The sequence below is a fragment of the Coenobita brevimanus genome, chromosome 72 (assembly GCF_032717465.1).
Source record: "Coenobita brevimanus isolate Jiangsu-jjx chromosome 72, ASM3271746v2, whole genome shotgun sequence".
Taxonomy (NCBI): domain Eukaryota; kingdom Metazoa; phylum Arthropoda; class Malacostraca; order Decapoda; family Coenobitidae; genus Coenobita; species Coenobita brevimanus.
The window spans coordinates 391,549-412,500 of NC_137025.1; the positions used below are offsets into that span (position 1 = coordinate 391,549).

At 40.0% G+C, this 20,952-nt stretch overlaps 1 protein-coding gene across 1 annotated transcript in view; it reads right to left on the reverse strand.

Moving 5' to 3' along the window:
- Positions 1-14,472: 14,472 nt before the first annotated feature.
- The window catches only part of Tnpo (transportin 1), a 55,995-nt gene continuing 49,515 nt past the window's right edge, over positions 14,473-20,952 (reverse strand). Inside the window, exons 19-21 of the mRNA XM_080278192.1 lie at positions 15,637-15,811; positions 15,124-15,235; positions 14,473-14,551 (exon numbers count right to left, since the gene is read on the reverse strand). Of these exons, the coding sequence (XP_080134318.1) occupies positions 15,128-15,235; positions 15,637-15,811 (283 nt within the window). The 3' untranslated portion in view covers positions 14,473-14,551; positions 15,124-15,127. The remainder of the gene's footprint in view (positions 14,552-15,123; positions 15,236-15,636; positions 15,812-20,952) is intronic.

Genomic DNA, 20,952 nt, shown 5'->3' on the forward strand with positions numbered 1-20,952 from the left:
CGTCTCTCCCTCTCTCCATGGAACTGACAGCATATTTTTCTTGCTGTTTTATTATGAAAGATTTTATTACGACATCTAGTTTGGCAGTAGAAAAGGCCTTTTACCGCAATATTCCTTACGAAACTGCACATATTACAGAGAATTACATACTGTGTTTCATGCATAATACGGTAGTCTTCCAATCTTTCTTTTTAAAAAATCATGCTATTGACACAGAGCGACGGAAAATTTTTGTATTTCTGTTAAAACTATTGCTGGTGTCGTAAATATCCAAGTTTTAATATGCATAACCACCACTGAGGATGTTTACGTTGAAAATGTTGATTCGTTGGGATTTATGTCTGTATTTCCTCATTACGTAATTAATTCTTAAGTTGTTTCCAGTACTTTACCACACGGAAGCAGATCTTCCAAATGTCCTATTCAAATGGGTCTCTCACTGGTTGGTGTCTGGTGTCTCTCCATCGATAAGATAACCCTCTGTAGAATTACACCCCCTTCGGCTACGTCTCCTTACAAGGATAGGTTTGGGTAGACGTTTTGGTCTTACACGAACTGGGGGCTTATAACGTCAGCTATAGTGGCATAGGTGATTAAAATCATAGAAGGACTGGGGGGTGAAGCCCCCAGGTTAAGTTGGTTAGGCTGGCGGGATCGTCAGTAAACAAGCTAGCGCTGGCGTCCTTAAATACGATACCATAAGAGGTAAAATTCGCCTGCTCCTTTTACGTTCTGTAGTCCAAAATCAACAAGCAGTTACCGTATCTATGTTGCATACCTGTATTGCACTTAAGTTACCTTTCTTTTACTATTTAAACTCGACACATTTTTAAACTGATCTACATAATTATATGGCTCTCCAAGCATTTACATCACAGGAATAATGACAACCAAAATTCAACCCCCTCGAACAAAATCCTGGCTGTTCTCCTGCACAGTCTAACTTACACTTAGCCGGTGATCTCGGTACACGGGCGTCCAGAAAATGTATGGTTGTGGGACTGCAGTATTTGGCGAACAAAACGAATGAAATTACAATTGCACAATCACAGACGGTTACCTATCCATTATAAAAGACACAAGTGAAGAAAATGGAGGAGTGAATTCCTCGAGCTAGACCCTGATCGATAATACAGCCCCGCTAGGTGACGGGAGAGCACTACCTCTCCCAGCAGAGCAGCTACCCGGGCGGGACGCGAACTCTTGCCCCTTCGATACTGAATCAGGCGCTCCACCACTGAGCCACCCTGCGGCAGGTGGAGGTAAGAGCCATGAGGCGCCGAGCCACGGTGCTTCTTTATATCCTTGAGCTTGTGGTGATATTCACGAAATATCCTTTGGCCAATGCATTACCCAGGTTACACAGTTACCTCCCCTATATATCACCATACTCAGGCATATATATATATATATATATATATATATATATATATATATATATATATATATATATATATATATATATATAATATATATATATATATATATATATATATATATATATATATATATATATATATATATATATATATATATATATATATATATGCTGGCTATTACCTTCAACCTTTCAAACACTGAGGCGACTCTGGCGTTCCTACTCCCACGTTTCTCTCAAACCCAAGGATTACGTTAAGTATCTGCTACAATGTTAAGTTTGCACCAGTACAAATACTACGCACCTGTGGGACTGGAGACAATTCAGGACCCAGGCTTTCTACCAGACGAAGGTTTGTCTTTCAGATTTTGCCAGGCGTCACACACATTGTTTACAGTTGAAATGGCAGTATCGCGCCTGCATCAATTCGTTATACAGTATATTTTAAAGGAATGAGCAATATTTTTGTAACATTCTGAGCATAGAATATTATCTAGTCTTAAAAATTATGAAGAACCTTTTAAAAGTATAGCTAGAATAAAATTCATATCCTATGAGAAATTCATATCAAACGTTAAAATAATCGCCGATTCTTTTAGCAATCTATTAACTTTATTTTTCATTGGGCTCTCGTAAGCAGTCAAGTGATATTATGGTAGCAAGAACATTGTCAATCGTAAAAAAGTTGGTCCTTCCTAGAGGATGAATCCCCCGAGCTAGGGCCTATGGAACAGAGTTTTGCTGGGCAAGGAAAGGGAAAGGGAAATGTTCCTCCGAGCTAGATCTTATTAGATCATATAGCCCTGCTAGGTGACAGGAGGACGCTACCCTTTCCGGCATGGCATATACTGGGCGTGACTCAAACTAATGACCCCCCGGTCCCAAGTCCGACGCTCTACCACTGAGTCACCCTGCTGGGCAAGGAGAGATCCTTGATGATAACGCTAAATCTCGCCAGAAATACGCCACCCTGGTGGTGACCCCAACCAAAGGCTAAGTAATGCGTTAGACTGACTCCAACTACTAACCCTACGTCGTGCAGCGCGAGCGCTACCACCAAGCTACTCTGGCCCCTTTTCCAAAAGGAATAAAATGGTTTGGCTATGCAAATGCTGAAATGATGTTCCGGAGGGATGTCTATGTGACATTCACTGGAGTACTGTACAGTATATGCTCTGTACTGTAACCGTGCCCACTTTTTCCTCAGGAAGAGTTTGTGATGCTCAAAACTAGACGCGCCACCTACTTTGAGACCCTATAGATACATTGCCTCGAGGCTACATGTGCAGCTTTCAATTATTCTTATTCAACCCATAACTACGTATCCAACCACTGCTAGTCTTGATGAAAAGTGGACCGCACCCCCCTTCACTTAACCCGTTAGCATCCATCCACACATCTACTGCTAGCAAAATATCACGGACTTCTCTCTCGGCTGGCTATGAAATGTCTAAAAGCCTCTCTAATCCCGACTCAAGCCTTCCCTGTTCTTTACAAGCCTCCTCAGTACTTCCCAATTCACTTATGCCCCCGTTTTCTTCTCTCACCAGTTCTGCTTCTATACAGCGTAGTTAATAGACTCCTCTGGAACTTACCACATTCCACCTCACTCGCACACCCTCCTCTTTGCATCAGCTTTTTATATCCATATACAGAACTGTTCCATCCCGGCCCTCAACTATTCCCTTCCTCCTCCTCCCACCACTAGCATAAATTCATTCTTCAACCTGTTACCTTCACTACATTCCATACACCATTCTTTGTCTTTGCAATCGATTTCATGTCTTCTAAACTCATACTTATGGAGCGAAGCTAGGGGCAACCAGAATACTGCAGCTATCCCTCTTTCACATAATTCCAACACACCCACATAACCAAATTTATCACACGACACATTTGCTACTAATAGGGGGTGGAAGGGATTCAACATCACAAAAAAAGCAATTATATATATATATCTATCTATCTATATACCTAGGCTGCTTCCCCCAAGGAAGCAATGTAGAATTGGATGATGATGGATATACTGTATATTATAAAGGAAAATAAAAAAAACAATTAGACCATTCCATTTATACTTGATGCACCACTACTAGTAACAACACTGTAGTCCACTTGGATCAGGTCTGGTCGGGTCAGGTCATGGGAGACCAGGGAAAAGTGAGAAGGCTGCACTGACTTCCAGCCCTCACCAATGTCCCTCCCTGCATGTCTTACCTTCAACCCCCAAAAGCTGATGAAGTATTGTTAACATATGATTTTTAGAATATCCATGAAAGAAGTTTAGATGCCAAGGTCCAACACATTCTATGTGGCACAGGTGGCTTCACAGCACCTCTTCCTTTGTTATATATTTAGCATGTTACACCCTGACATTCCCTTGTATGCCTCTTAGAATGTTCTAATACCGATACCAGGGGATACTGAGGTGTGAAGTGCAAAATCAAATACCGAGGAAGACGTGATAAGCATCATCCGAAGCCACATACAATATGACACCAATACTATTTAAAGTGAGCTATTAGCCACTGCTCAAATTTCCCTAAAGTAACTGAAATCCCAGAATCAAAAGTTATTCCCAGACACTTTCCCACAATTAGTAAGAACTTTCTCCTATCAGTCTCCTTCCCCTTATACCTACCTATGCCCCTTAAACCTAAACTCTTAAGGAGTTACCCCTAAAGCAGTGTGTTTCCCTGAGCAATTAAAGTAAACAGTCGCTTGATTGCCGTAGTCATGGGCAGAACCAGTCACCAAAGAGGCCTTGAGACAAGATTGGACTACAGATCCTATAGTACAAACACAGGAGACACCTTAGGCCATTTCAGTGGAACTGTCACCAACCAGGCCACTGAAAACACTGTTGCCACTTACACAACTACTCAATATCTCAGTGCAGTTCTACGTTCAGGTAACTAAACAAAGTGCCAAACCAAATGGTTTTTTTGCAGCTCGGAAACAGTACCACACCAGGGTGGTTATCTTACAACCTGGGGCATCAGTAAGGACATTTAGTACCACACCTATCATTAGGTGAGAAGACCAAATGCTATCATGGTCAACAATGTATGATGTTCCAGTATTACTTGAGCTCAACTAGTTACACACTCTGAATGGGATGACTGTTCAAAACAGTTTAGCAAGTGACAGTAACCACTATGATGACAGCTGTCTCATCTCTGCTTACTATGTGATCTACAAACATATCTTGCTGTGCCATCTAGTGGGCCTCTGGTGCCACCCTCCCCCCACATCCCCATCCCTCCCCCACCCTGACCCGACATGACCTGCCACAGCAAGAGTAATAAAGTCTGGACAGTGGCCCCAGCCTCCGCCTCTCCACCTACACTCTTCCCTTGGACTCTGACCTTCCCATCTACACAGTTATCTAGTACAGCAAGTTTTCCATCAGACAGATCTTTGAAAGACAATAAAGTACAAAATTAAGAAAAACCTGTAAAATGAAATTATAAAATATAAAACCCTGCAATGCCAACAGAGCCAGTTTAACATATAAAAATTATAAACAGTACTTTTAAAAAATAACCCATATCTAGCAACACGCTTCAACAGGTCACATATTTATTAATAACTGTAACCAAATAAAATCTTGCATAGCTGGACATGTAGAAAGGAATGCTTACACAGTACATTATATATATATATATATATATATATATATATATATATATATATATATATATATATATATATATATATATATATAATGTAAAATCACACAGAATATAAACTTGCTACACTTTAAACATACCCACACCACTTTCATATTCTATCACCAACACAAAATACAACACATTCATGGAATCAGGTAAGTACACTATGATCTGAAAAGGCGAAAATAATGCTCCTCAGTATATTACAAAAAAAAAAAAAAAAAAAAAAAAAAAAAAAAAAAAAAAAAAAATGTAATTAGTACAAAAAAAAAAAAAAACACACTAACGTTTATCATGCAACCTAACATACCTATGACAAGTGGTGCTGCTGCTGCTGCTGTCACTACAAAGTTTATGTTATGATGGGAAAGGTCAGGTTACCAGCTGTATTCTAAGTGGCACAGGAGACTTCATAGCACCTATTTCAAAACAATTTTCATGTTACACCTTAATATCCCCTTATATGCTACTTACTTTGCTTTAATATCAAAGTAGTTTCCCTCAATATCATACAAGCGGAAACAGAGGTGCAATGTGCAGAATATATCACTAAGGAAGAGGTGTTATGGAATCTCCAATACACTTTGAATATGGCCCTAGGTCCACTGGATGTCCGGTCAACACTAATGCCTCTTTGCAAAAACCACCCGAGCCACCAAACACACACACACACACACACATTAATTCCCCGCATAATCTGTCTTTTTGAACCTCGCTTAAGATATGATCAGAGAAAAAATAAGGGCTAGAAAAAACACAATACAGATACAACTTTAGGGCGTCTCACTGACATGCGTGGTTGGTTGCCGTCAGACCTGCGAAATTTCTGCCTCGATGTCAACAAACCGCATGACACAGCAACTGAGCATTATGGAATTCTTAGTTAAGATTCTACGAACAAAAGCTAATATCAGCATTTTCCTAACATTTTACTCTAGCGATATAAAATTGATAACAGTATTAATATTAACCATACCTTACTGAAGCTTTGAAATTCCAAGAGTTGTATATCTAAAACAAAAAAAAACATCTAAAACAAAAATTACTTTTAAATCTGCGAGGGAGAAAGCACATCCATGTATGAACAAGATGATTCGACGTTAGATAGTTAAAAACTACAATAGCTCACGCCTGTATTGCAACTGGATTGGCAGGTAACAACAATAATAATAATTATAATAAATACTAATATACATTGCATGTGTTGTTAAATGATAAGAAAATTCCATAATACAGGAGAGTAAGCAATGAGATACAAAGTGAACTAGAATGCATGACTGTGAAGACTAATATGCAATGCATTTATCATTAAAAAAAATTAAATTTTTGAAATATGAGAAAGTAAAGGAATACAATATGAACTTGAATATATGACAAGGCAACCAAAGGGATGGGAATGCTGATAAATATTTGCAAGACTTAAAAGGGATGGGACAAGGTATGGTGAATGGAATCCGAGAAAAATGAAATGGTTCGACCTACGACTAAATGGTTATGTACAATATAATACAAAGACTCGCGACGCAAGAACCATTCACTACTGGTATGGCATCCATGGATTTACCTATCATTATTTACTATTAAATCACACGCACACAAAAAACTGCCGAGCACAGCCAATGAGCAAAAACGTCACACTATACGGTACTTGTAAATGTCTAGCGGCCAACCCTAGAGCCGAGCAACGAGGTCCCTAACAAATAAAATATAACAAATGGAGAGACTGCTCCTTTAATGCTACCACAAGCTTAAAAAAGATTTGTGCAAATAGAAGGGCATACACACTTTTTTATCACAAGTGGGTTGTTACAAAAATTAAGAATTATGAGGAATACTTAGTTTTTTCTTTAATAACGCCTATCACAGCAAACGTCCAACAATTTGTACAGGAATGCCGTCATCTCAGGCTGACGCGCGGCCAAGGCAGTGGTAATAATTAAACACGGTCAACATTAGGCAGGGGGCGGCAACCAGCACACACACAGCAAAAAGGACCAACTCAGCAGGGGAAATACAGTATACTGTAATTTTTTCAAAACAAATAATTGCTGACTCAAACATCCTCAGTTATAAAAACACCTCTGATTATGACAATGTAAATAACTGTGGAACAGACCACTATAAGATACGAAAATATAATCAATCGTGGATTACATTATCCTTGGTTATGACAATGTGAACAATTCCTGGCTTGGGGCAAACATGGGAATGACTCGAATTGCATCCAGAGAGGCTTCTCCTCTAACTCCTCCCTTTGAAAAATAGATTAATGCGAGAGTAACATATTCAATTAAAAAAAACTGATATCAACAATAATTATTTGTACTAGTAACATCAGCGAATGAGCAAAAAAATATATAAAAGTTTAAAAACTAACCTAACACCTACCTATACAATAATTATAACATCTGTGGGGAAAACAGTAAAAAATTAACCTAAGATCATCCCTAACAAATAAATGACTAGTTAAGGCCATAAACCGCTATCAGTTATAACTCTGTGTATCACGGCTGAGCATATTCAGGAAAAAATAGCTAAAGGAAATGAAGGAGACCCGCATTAAAAATAAATTCGCAAGATTCACGAATTCGTCACAGTAAACGTTCACACAAAACATATAAACACATAAAGACAAACTTACACACACATCCATCCAGATACTCCTGTGAAAATATAATATTAAGTGATAAAAATTACGTTAAACGCGCGCAAATACTCTCGAGCACTGCCTAGTCCAAGTTTTTCATTCGTTTACTATATGATAAAAGCAACTTACTGCAAGTGTATCTTGTAGGAAAAGGAACTGGGAAATGCTGCCCTTGTATTCGGCGCTCTGAGCACCCTCCCATCATCCTAACTTTTGCCTAGCCTCGACCAACATGCTGCTTGACACTGATGACCCCTCCCTGCCAACCTATAGCCCATTAACCTATGTGAAATTTGGTGTGCCCTCATCCATTTTAAGGACCCAACACACTGCCCCAGCCTAACCAATTTGCCTAGTTGCTAGTGTGAAGGGCAGTACATCCTCCATATTAGGGACCTGACTCTGCCCCAGCCTAACCAATTTGCCTAGTTGTTTCAAGGGGCAGTCCTTCCTACAACAAGGCCTAGACTATCCTGCCTAACAGCCAAATGACTTGTAATCGCAACCTAGTATGGAAATTTACCTACTTCGAGCCTGTGGTCATTTGGCCTGGAGTTGTAAACCTAAGTCTCTTTTGCGAGAATCGGGGAAAATTACACTCCAACCTTCTTTCTTTTTTTCTTTTTTTTTTTGTGAGAATCAGGGAAATGACCAACTTGTGATTACCGAACAGGGTTTTTGCCACGAACATACAAGCCTCTCTTTCTTTCTATCACTCTTTCTGGCGCTCCACTTCTCCAGCCTAAAAGTTACAACGTGTCTTGTTTAACACATGGCAAATTAGTGCCAACGAGACACTGCCTCCCACCCTCCCTCTCCCTCCATGAGACCCCAAGCCAGGACGAGGATAAAACGAGCTGCTCGGTGCAGGTGTCTGTGGTGTGTTGTGGCAATGGGTGGGTGGCGAGGCGACCCGGAGGTGAGGAAATAAAATGTAAACAAATGGCAAGAGGGTCGCCAGCACCGCACAAACAACTCGGCGTGGGACACAGGACGATAGTCTATGTGGCATAGGAGTCTTCACAGCACCTCTTCCTTAGTTACATATTTTGCACATCACAATTTGATATTCCCTTGTATCCTCCTTCCACTTGCAAATATTAATATACTACACATTGCACCAATATCAATCAAGTGGATATTGAGTTGCAATGTACAGATTATAACATCTTAACATTCTCTTGCAAAGCTACTTCCACTGTTTTAATAATACCAGTTTGCAAAACATATCAGAAGACTCTGAGGTGTAACATGCAGAATGAATAAATAAAGAAAAGGTGTTAGAAAATCTCCAAAGCCACGCAGAATAAGATCCATATTGTTGCGACGGCTTGTGGCCACAGTCGTTAAGGTCTGATCAAATGGCGCAACTATCAACACTTGGCATGCAGAAAAAACTGGTGTTCACAAAGAGCATAATGTAAATAAACCACTTGACTGTCGGGGGAAAAAGTTACATCATTTCCAACATTACTTTCTGGTAATATATAAGGCACAGTACAGTTGAGGACAGACAGACAGACAGAGCTTAGAAGGGAATCAGATAAAACAAAAATCAATATCAACCCAAGTCTTTTAAACACCATTTTTTGTGTGTCTGTAAGTACTAATAATTTCACAGGAAGATTAGTAATCAGAATGGGATGATGCCAAATGATGGTAAATTAAACGTTAAGACATGACGATGGATTCTTTTTGACTGGCCGCAATGGGAAAGGGGATAATCAAAATATTGTATGATAAAAAACTTCTGGGGTCTTCCTAATGTGAAAATGGAAAATATACATATATGAAAAAATGAAATAAAACATTTACAGGATTGCTCATTTTTCATGGTGATACAAATTTTGGGCAGCTAGGACACAGACTGTATGGTAAAGAGATGGGACACTTTGTGCCATTCAGAGTACATCTTGTCATCTACTGAACTACCATTAACACTTAAAAACAGTGATTCATATGACTGACAATCTTTTCAGTATAACATCTTTTCACCTTTATTCCTTGTACCTTCAGACAATTTTTACAACTCGAGAGAATGTGTAGTGGTAGGATCAGGGGACATCACTGTTACCCCTCTACATGCCACAGGTTTTTCTTATCTACATAATACTGTCCCGTTGTAGCAAAAAAGGCAGACATTGCACTGAGGGCCTAAGCATAAGATGTCTCTCTTTAGTAATGCTTGGGTCATTAATTGATGCCAATCATAACTACAGCAACTCCATATTCTGCAAACCACCCGCACAAGTAAAAGTTTCTACAAACTAAGTGTTTACAATGGTTTGGTAGATGATAGAGGGATCATGATGGCTCATGTTGCCTGATCTGTTTACCATACGGTCTCTACAAGGACTGGCACAGGCCCAGGGCTACACCAATGAGGGTTTCCTTTGACTTCCTTCCTACTCTTTTTCAACACCTGGATTTTGTGCGAGCAGCAGAATGGTCAACTTCAGGTGCTGCGGCAACAAAAAGGTCTGGCCGGGCTCCTCAGTGTGTCAGGGTCTAGGGCTGTTAGTGACACTTGCACACCATCTTGTGACAACCTAAATAACTCTCTCAACCATGAAGCAACCTAAGTTTCATCCAATGACACTAAATCTTGCAAACACATCAATTCTGATATGGTAATTTCTGATATGAAGTTCAGTGCACTAAAAAATGTATTATCAAGCTACACAATCCCCAGCCATCCCCTGGAGGAGCCAGCAACCAAAGCCAACACATTCTCGCTCGCTCCGGCCCGGGTAGCCCACCGGCCCAACCGAAAGACAAACACACGACACATGAAAGTCTCTGGTTTACAACAGTAGTTTAGATACTCGTTAATGATGAGGGCATGCAAGAAACACTGCAAATGTAAACGACACTACCGACAGTATTTTGTCTACGAGTACACCAAACAAGCCGCTACCAGGCCTCAAAGACACTCGCTGCGACTCTACTGTACCGGCAGCCACAAAGGGGGACCTAGCTAGGGGTATGCTGGCAGAACTGAAACACAGACGGCAATCACAATCCAACTTCTTAGAGCACAACTTTCTTCTAACAAGCCTAAAAACTGTAATCAGAATATACTGGTGCCAACTTTCTTCTGACAGAAGGCCAAAAACTGCAGTCAAACATCTCAACACTGATCATTTTTCATTTGACATGAGCAGAAAAACATAAATATCATAATGCTTATATGGCCATTGCTTGTCAATCAATTCAAAACAATTTCTTTTCCTTGCAAAATGCCTATTACTTGCAATCAAATAAGTATTCTGTCTTGCTATCGCAGTGCCACATGTCAAAAATGAAGATACGTACCCAAACTTTCCTAATTTGGGTATAAATCTTCAATATCAAGTATAATGAAGCACTTTTATTTTGCTTCCAACACATAACCAAGAACCATTAACATGAACACTTACTAAGTGTCTCATCACTTTTGTTTTAACTGACACCAATGGCACAAGCCTTCCAATTATCCCCCTTCTGTACATGGAACACCAAATACAGTACTGTACTTCCATTTCACCCGCAGTGAAGTAATGTAACCATCTACCACTTCTTATCATTTAGAGTACAGCTGCCAGGCAATCACCAACATACATCAATGTAAACATAAGTGTTCCGGTTATGAAAGTGGTTCAGTAATATAAAAAAACCCAAGCCAAAGCACAACCACACACACGGGTTTCTCAGCAGTGTGAACTATAGTGTAGACGCCTCAATAACTAATAATTACAAACAGACGTCTCGGTAACTGGTCAAAAATGTAACCTCCATAACTACAGTAGTCACAAACACAGACATCCATATTCTTTTTTTCCAGGTTCACTGTGATTATACACCCTATAGGGCTGGCAGGTGTGCATGTGTGTTTGTGTACCAATATCCTGCATTACACCAGCACAAATAAACTGTTGCCAAAGGCAGGCAGATGTATGTACATGTGCATTTGTTCCAATATTCTACATCACCTGCACAAACAAACAGCTGCCATGACAATGATATGATATGGACAGCAGTGAGCGTCGTGTGCCAGACTTGGCCAATCCCTAACTAAATCCCCCTCTGCTGCCGTCCACACCTTGTAGGTGGCTGCAACTATGTTAATCAATGACGATGCTCTGAATAACCAGTATATAAGTAAAAATACAAAAAACGTTAACTATGCATCGCTCCGAGCGCCTGTGAGGCCCTTACAAAATTTGCCACATCCCAAAATTGCTTCCAACCCAAAAATTTTTGTTTCCATTGGCATATATGTAAAGAAAAAAAAAAAAAAAATCCAGTGCCCCTGAAAATGTTGAGTAGCCCTATCTTGCCCCCGATGGTTCCCTAACTGATATCTCGATTGTAAAAATGGTTAAAAAGGAGGAAAAAAAAAAATACTGCCCCTATGAATCGCTTGCCCCTCTAACCTAGACAATGACCGAAGTGTTCTGGTAAAATATTGACTTTCTGGGTTATATTCTAAGTGGCAGAGGAAGCTTTGTACACCTCCTCCTCAGTGATATCTTTGCACAGTACACCTTAACATTCTCTTGTATGTTTTTTATCATTCGCATAGAAGATTATTCCAGGGTGTAATGTGCTGAACCAATGCTAGTGCTAAGGAAGAGGTGTTACAAAATCTCCAGGCCCACTTTGAACAAAACATTGAAAACTATTTAAAAAACAAAAATAAATAAATAAATAAACTGCCCCTAAGAATCACTCGCCCTGTTAGCCTACACAATGACGCGAAAGATTCTGGTAAAATACAGTAACTTGACTTTTATCTATCTCCCCTCATCAGTCATCCCCACTGAGAAAAGAACCAAAGAGTCTCTGGTTTATTATGTGTGTGTGTGTACAAAGCTGATATGTCTCTCTCTGGAAGTTTCTTGTTGTCGGGAGTGTGAGACCGGCCAACACACTCTTTGGCTCTTAAACCTACCCAGAAATTTTGTAACGTGTCAGGTTCTAACCCTCTGAGCCCAAGGATGCCTTTTCCATCATACTCTTGCCATCTCCTGGTGATTTTTACTCAGCTTAAAATACACTTTTCAGACTGAAGATGTCAGATATGGTATTGATAAACCCCATCAATTCAGTATGTCTTTTCTACGTTGAATACCATATTTTTCACCTGAAAAGCTGCACCCATTTTTTTAAAAATACTGAAAAATCCCCACAACAAAAGTGATGCAGTAAGAGCTGGTTTGCTTGGGTTCAATTTAAAATTGCAATTTATTAGTATAAACAGCCCAAGACAGGAAATCATCATATAACCTGCCAATTACAAGTAGATTCTATAATACAAACCACTTGATTTTAATTTATATCAGTGTTAAAAATCAGATGCACCTGACCAGTAACCCAGCTGATGTAAGGGATGTATTTTCTTACAACTCTCTTTCCAAACTTTCGGTGCATCTTTGTCAATGCAGCACGGAAGGCAAAAAATATGGAACGTACCACCAGGCAGAAGCAAGAATGAACTAAAAAGGACGTCACCTGGATTCATGGCGTTAAAAAGTTGGCGCAAGGAACCCCCCTCCCTCCCATCCCCCTAGCGAAGTGTCCCCATCTGTGAGTGAACTATGGAACCCCCAGTCTGTTGGCCATAGGTCAGATGGAACTTCACAGAACCTCTTCCATAGTGATTTATTTTGTGCACCATACCTTAACATTCTCTTTATGCTACCTGTACTGTTTTAATGCCAATACACTTTGCAACAGTTACATACAAGAGAATGTTGATGTGTGCAGAATAAACCAATTAGGAGATGCTCAGAAATCTCCAGTCACTTTGCCTATGACCAATGTGATATACTAGACTCCTCACAACGTCCAACCCCGCTGGCAAAAAACATCAGGATAAAATCTATTGCACAGTAGCATTTACCCCACTTAATAAATGGTTCCATGTAAACTTTACGAGGGAAAAAAGTGATATTTAACTTACTTTGCATATAACAGTACAAAAATCAAAGAACTCACTATGATCACAGTCGTTTCCATTAAGTCCTACGTGTGCACAGGGAGAACATGGCACCGTCCCGCCCCGCCCCATCCACACCACCCTGGCTGGGCCCAGCAGGTGATACGAGGGCTCGGCTGGTAGGGTCTGGGGTGCAAGGTGGGGGCGGGGGTGATGCAGCACCACCACACGCCAATTGGCCTGAAACACATGCTGACTGCATCACACCAAGTTAAAGTAGCACCATGTTGGTAGTGTCCAGAGGATCTCAGCATGTGGCAGTGCTGCAATGAGGCACACACTGCCCAGCCCATGCCCTGCTGACCCGCCCTGCCTTACTCCACCCCGCAAACCACCCGGCTCTATAGCGGCCGACAGGCGGGCCGCCAGCTTGGCACAGAGTTACAGCAGCCAGGCAGACAAAAGCCACTGGTATGTACATATCTTACAACACGACCTGGGGGCAGCAGGCATACCAGGCGGAGCAGCGGGCAAGGATGCAGGGCAGCCTACAAGTGGTGCACCCACACAGCTGCCACTGGCCACACCAGAAGGTGTGGTCAGAGCACAGGAGGTGGGCGGGTGTGGTGTTATGGTGTGCTGGGGACTACGCTCCCTCCCAGAGTCCCTCCCACCAGGGGCAGACCACCCCCCTCCCTCCGCGACCCACCCACATAAATACCGCGGTTGTTCCCTCCCTCCACCACGCGCGGCAGCCCGCCCACCCGGCACCACCAGCTGTCAAGCAGGTAGGTGGGTGAGGCAGGCTGTGAGAAGTGTGTCCCTCCCCCCACCCAGGCCACACCCGGGCCTCCTAACACAGAGCTCGGCCAGGACACTAACACCCTCATCCTGGGCTCTGACAACGCCAACACCGCCACTGCCAACAACATCTGTGGGAGGAGGCACACACACATTAGTTACACATCATTCCTGAAGTTACCTGGAAAGGAAGGGTGACACAGACACATTGACATAATAACAGTCTCTATCGTATATAGCAGACTTCCTTCATTCACACAAGATTGATTTTTTTTTTTTTTTTTTTTAAATTTCAGAATAAGATATTCTGTGTTGCTTCCCACTAATTTTATGGATATCAACAGTGTCACATTAGCAGACCCATTCAAATATGAATGGCACCTTCTCTATCTTTTAACAAACACAACCATATTACCATTTTTACTACTGTACACAGTACACAGCATTTGAAAGATGAGAGCCATCATCATATAAAAGCATTTACAAACTAGCTATGACCAACTTTTTATGTTACCTCTTTATGTAATACTGTATAACCTCAATAAAATTATGTATGTGGGTTTATTTAAGACGTTTGTAATAGAACATGCTAATTAATTATCATCTTACATCATCCCCAATAATTTTAAATCACATCAGCCTGGCCTACACTACAGTGCTATTGATACAATAAGAGTCAAGCATAATGGTACCGCTGACGGACCTGCTCAGACTCCGTAGTGCTGAGAGAGACGTTCCTTTAGCGGCGGCGGGAACTGTTCTGTGAATCTCTTCCAGTTCTCCTCACCAACCTGCTCTTTGAAGCAGTGCAGGATCTGGCAACACAACAACATTCAATACTTCATACAAACATTGTACAGCCTTACACTAACACAATAATATTAGTTAAGACAAAGTGATGCATTAAAAGCATGGAAAGCCATCCCGTCAAGTCAAACAAATCCCAGTTTCAGGGAAAATGAACAAGGATTACTTTTCCCAAACTTGCTGACTAAGACTTCAGAATAATCAATGTTTACAAGAAAGGAGGTCCAGATGATGATGATGATGATGATGATGATACATGAAAACCACATTATCTGAGATTTAAGTAGAATTACTAGCACAAAGCCCTGAAGTCACATGAAGAATGTCATACCAGTTAATGCTTACACTAACCGACAACTCCTTTAATATGAAGGTACCTTCACCTTAGGGCACGCCTGTCATGACTCACCTTATGGAACATCTCCTTCAGGTCTTGTTTGGGGTTGATCCATGATGCAATGGCGTCACAGAAGAAGATGAAGTCCTCTACCACTCCACCAGGGTTGACGCTGATCATATTGCACACACCCCGGAATGCAGAGTCCTTCTCCTCGTTGTCTCGAATGTTGCGCAGCGAGATACACCTGCATGCCCACACCACCAGACAGACCATGTGGGGTTGTTTTGGTCATGTGTTGGTTCCATGTGGGATTGGTGTGTCACAAGGGAGTTGTTTGGTCATATGGTGGTTGAGGTGGGGGTTGGTGGTGATGTGAGCGGTCATGTTGTATGGCAGTTTGGGAAATACAGTGTGTATTTGTCAAGTTGTACAGTTGAGTGGAAGACAATGAGGAGTATTCCATTCAGTATTTGGGGAAGGAGATTCAGCGTTGGCAATCCCACCAACCAGGACAGGCAGTCACAGATGGATCCAGCCAGCGATGACGATAGGTGGGCGGGCGAAGACAAGCAGATGAGCAGCAACGGAGCACAGAAGGTGTGGGAGGGAAGGAGGTGGATGAGGTGAAGGAAGGATGGATGGATGGGGGACGGGTGGCAAGGATAGGAGAGAAAAAACAAATTCTGATTAACCGCAGCTCTTGCTGACATGACACACACGAGTCATGGCGATAAAGACACACAGAAATGGTATAAGGCTCCACGCAAACCTCCCTTGGACAATGTGGCGGCAGTACAAACCGACAATGATAATGGCTTGCAACTCCTCAAGGCTACAGGTACTCCTCGTGTAACACTCGCACTGATGGGATACCACGCAGCTAGACAAAATACAGTTTGGGAGAGCTCATAGCTACAGAAAATAATCTGCTAAGTGCGTTTATGGCAGAGGATGGACTAGCATGAGTATGTTTTCAACCCCTCCTCCAACCCAGTGACATGCCTTCACTTTATTCTTTTCTCCACAATTTTATTCAGCCTGGGAGATAGATTTCATTGAGGAGGTAGATACAGTATAACATTAATCAACTCTTCAATAAAAGGTCTCCCTGAAGCTGAATATTAGCACCGGGAGGTAATGAGAATAAATAATTAAAACATATCACCTGGCTGAAGAAGTTAATAATGATTTACTACAACACTCCTGTAGTCATATTAAATCAATTTCTGCTGTCATAAACACGTGTAACACTGCATCGCTTTGGTACGATCACACTTTTTCTATTTAATTCTTACTATTATCTGCATGATATTATTGAACTTAAAGAACCTCTTCAATTGAAATGGTAAAAGAGGCATTTCCAACACCCTCTCTAGAAGAGGTTTCACTTAAATGGAATAAAATCATCAGATGGTAGCAAGAAAAAATGTATATTTGTAACAAATGTGTTGTCATTTCAACATAGTGGGGACATCTAGAACACCCTAGCTTTATCCCTTTCCATCCAATGACACCTTTTTCAATTCACTGTTACCACTGCCATGATTTTATGCCGCTCAGGAGTTAGATACAGCTTCGTTACTCCATCACAACTACAGATCCCTCCTAAGCTGAATAAAATCATCTGGAGGTGGCAAACATAAACCAAAACAAGATAATCATCACAGTGAAGGGGGTTCGTGTGAGGAGCGCCTGTATAAATGCAAACATAAAGACAACAAAACACAGCACTGAGGCCGAGGGTGATAAATACGTAGTAGCAATACTCTACGGAAAGTCCAAAAGAGGTTCGTATGGAAGGAGAAAATCAAATCAAAAGGAGGGGGGAAAAAAGAAAAACTAAAATCTATCAAACTTTCTTTAAATTACTCGAAAATGACAGACACTGCTTGACTAAAACAAATGTGAACCGAATTGAAAAGTAAATACTGTAAACAAATTATCTGTAATCGTGCTGGGGTGAGAAGCGGTGGGGTGGGGGTTAAGGGCTCTAGAATTTTTAACTAGCAAGCAACTCGGTCAACTACTGTATAGAGAGGTAGGAAGCCATTGGTACAACAAAAAATGAAAACAAAAATCAACTTTTATAGCCAGTGTCTTCATACGTTCAAATAATTGCTTAATAAATCACTTTATAAGAAAATTAACTGTTAAACAAAAAAACTTAAAATCATGTACACACACACATACATACATTTCCATACATACATTAACATCCATACTGACATAGTCACTGAAGTTAGGAAGGGAGGAACTACAGATTACTGTAAGTGTGTATATTAAAAAGAAGTAACAAAAGACAGAAACTGCGGTATTGCACTGTATGTAAGTACATGTACAAGGTTGTAAAGTGCATATACATATAAATGTATGGGCATGTGTACATATGCATATACAGTATAGGATATGTGTAGTTACAAAACTTAGGGTAGATAAAACAAGAAAAAGAAAAAGAATGGAATGGAAAGAAAGAAACCATGAGAGCTTTATGAAGTCTGACCTGGGGTAAATAAAGAAAAGTAACACAGGGGAGAACATTAGTGACAGAACAAACACAGGTTGGAAACACTCAACATCTTTTAAAGTTTATGAAGAGGAAATTAAATACGAATTAACAGATTTCAAACACATGCACGACATCAAAAGCACCACCAAACCCAACCACACCCTCTCACGTGCGTGCTTACAATCCTCCATGTGCGCACAAACATCCACACATGCACACATACATACATACAACCACAATGCTGATGACACAACTATCTGCATTCACACACACACACACACACATTGCATTTTTAATCATATACATACCTTACACAAATATCCACACACACACTCACATTCCATGGCACAATCGTATGCACCACTATCCACTCACACATACAAATAATAACAAATCATTTAATAACAAATTCATTAATTATCAAAGTAAATGAGATGTTTATAAACCACTACATTATTAAACTCTACATGTTTACATCTAAAATTAATGGAACATGGAAGCTACTGAACTACAGCACCAAAATCTGGCCTAACCTGGGCAGATTGGTTCACTCAACAAAATGGCCGCACCAAAATAACGCAGACCTGGATTGTAAACAAATACAGTATTTCGTGCCAAACTCAAATTCCAATAATTAAAAAAATGAAAAAAAAATGAAAAAAATAAGTGAAAAAAATTTGACAAAGCATGTGATTAGGGAATTCAGCACTAAATCACCTAACTGTTGTTACTGAAAAGCATATTTCTTTTTACTATCACTTAAAAAGCAAACTGGATTTCTTTTAAATTGGGTTCCTTTTGCTCCCTTTTAAAAGCGAATTGGGTTTCTTTTGCTACCCTTTTATAGCAAATTCGGTTTCTTTTGCTATCCTTTAATAGCAAATTGGGCCTCTTTTTCTTTTAAAATCAAACTGTGCTCCCTTTCCTCTTCTCTCAAAGGATCTTTATCTATCTCATTTAAAAGTGTGCGAAAGTAAACTAGGTCGTTGAACCAAGCGTCCCAGGGTAAACCAAGGAGACAGGAGAGTGAGTGGATGGTGGGAGGGCATAACCAAGGATTCCTGCACCCCAACCACCCTCCAAACGACCCAACCAGCTCGTTCCAGAGTGTGCAGGGGTGCGGCAGAATGCATGTAAGGCGGAGGGAATGAACATACTGGCAGAAAATCAGTGGTTTTAAATTTAAATCACAGTTCCAAAGCACCTGGGAGAGACGAGAAATTATTAACATTTCTTACACACCCTGTTGCCTCTTCAGAAATAGCAAATGTATGAAGAAAACTCACAGGTTTCCATACCAATTTTCAAGAAGATTTTACAATGAAATGACAATATGACTTGGCACTAATCAAATGACTGGGAGAAAAATCATGAAGTGTTTGAACTCCTTTGTATACCAGCTTTTTAAAAATCTATATTAAAAAAAAGTAATAAAAAAAAATAATAATTGCAATGAAATAACACGACAATCTCTGGCTCACTCAAGTCTATCAGTGTCAGGAAGTGCCAGGGTTATTAATTTGGCTGTTCAAGTAATAATCATCAATATAACTTTCCTTGGGTTACATTCTTGTACATTTAGGGGAATAATTAGTACTTCCTTTATTTCAGCATATGCACCTTGTGTTATATAAGTCAGTATACACTACTGTATTCTTGGTACTGCCACATAAGTTAATCTTGTGTTACTGCTTGTAGTGAAGGAGTTTACTTAAAGAAAATGACAATGAACTTCAAAGAGGCAACTCACGCTAATATCGTCGTCATCTCTAATGCCTTGCTTTTTGCTGGAACCCTCCCAACAAGGGATGGCCAATTACGGTAACAAGGTGGTATCTGACTAAGTCAATGAGGAAGACACTTAAGTCACTGTAAATTACAACTGAATACAAATAAGTGAAAAGAAATTAACACAAGGATCAATTATCACTGGGCAAACTGTCTGACGGGGTAAATAATGAATGAGGCTAGTAATCAACTTGCGAAAAATGGTAATCTGACATAAACCAAGACCACAGTCAAAATCAACCACTGTCTGTTGTTCCGTCATTTTTTCCCTCCGCCCATCACCAACACAGGACACAAACACTCAACATTAATGAAGCTAATTGTTAACTCTAATATTACACGGAAATATTTCAAAGCCAAAGGAAAAAGAAAAATATAAATCAGTGCTCTTTTCCTGCTCTAAAAAAATTAAGAACTAACTCCTTATTATGATGAGAACTTTATTCCTTTATTCTTGCAAATTCCAGATTTATTTAGCTCTAGGGAGATCTCTTGTAGTGAAGGGGTTATTTAAAGTCTCTAATCCATTCCCAACAAAAGTTCTCTCCTATGCTGAATCAATCTCTCTGAAAGCAGCAAGAATCAATTTTAAAAAAGTGTCATCATAGTAAAGGGAGTGAAAGGCATTTATGATAAAAAATAAATAATAAATAAATAAAATGTCCAGCAAAGGCAAAAACTACAGAAAGCATGAAACTAAAAATCTACAAATATATCATACAGTGAGTAGACAAAAATACTAAAATTAGATCAAAACAAAAAAAAAACAGCAGAGATTATACAAAAGCACAGAGTTAAAAAAATACTAATAAAAGTGACACTATACCTTTGAAAAATACTGAAAGAAATTATATGCAGGAATGAAAAAAAAAAAATAGCAGTGACGTCTGAAGAAGAGATGAAAAGGAATAGGAGAAGGTCTGGAGACAAAAGAAGAAAAGAATAGGAGGCTTGGAGATGAAGAATTGAAGAATTAATGGAGGAAAAAAAATTGCTGAATACATGGAGAAGAAAAATTAAAAATGAATGGAGAAAAGGAACTGAATGAATGTAAAAGAGCAAGAAAGGAACAATGAAAAAATGTAAAAGAA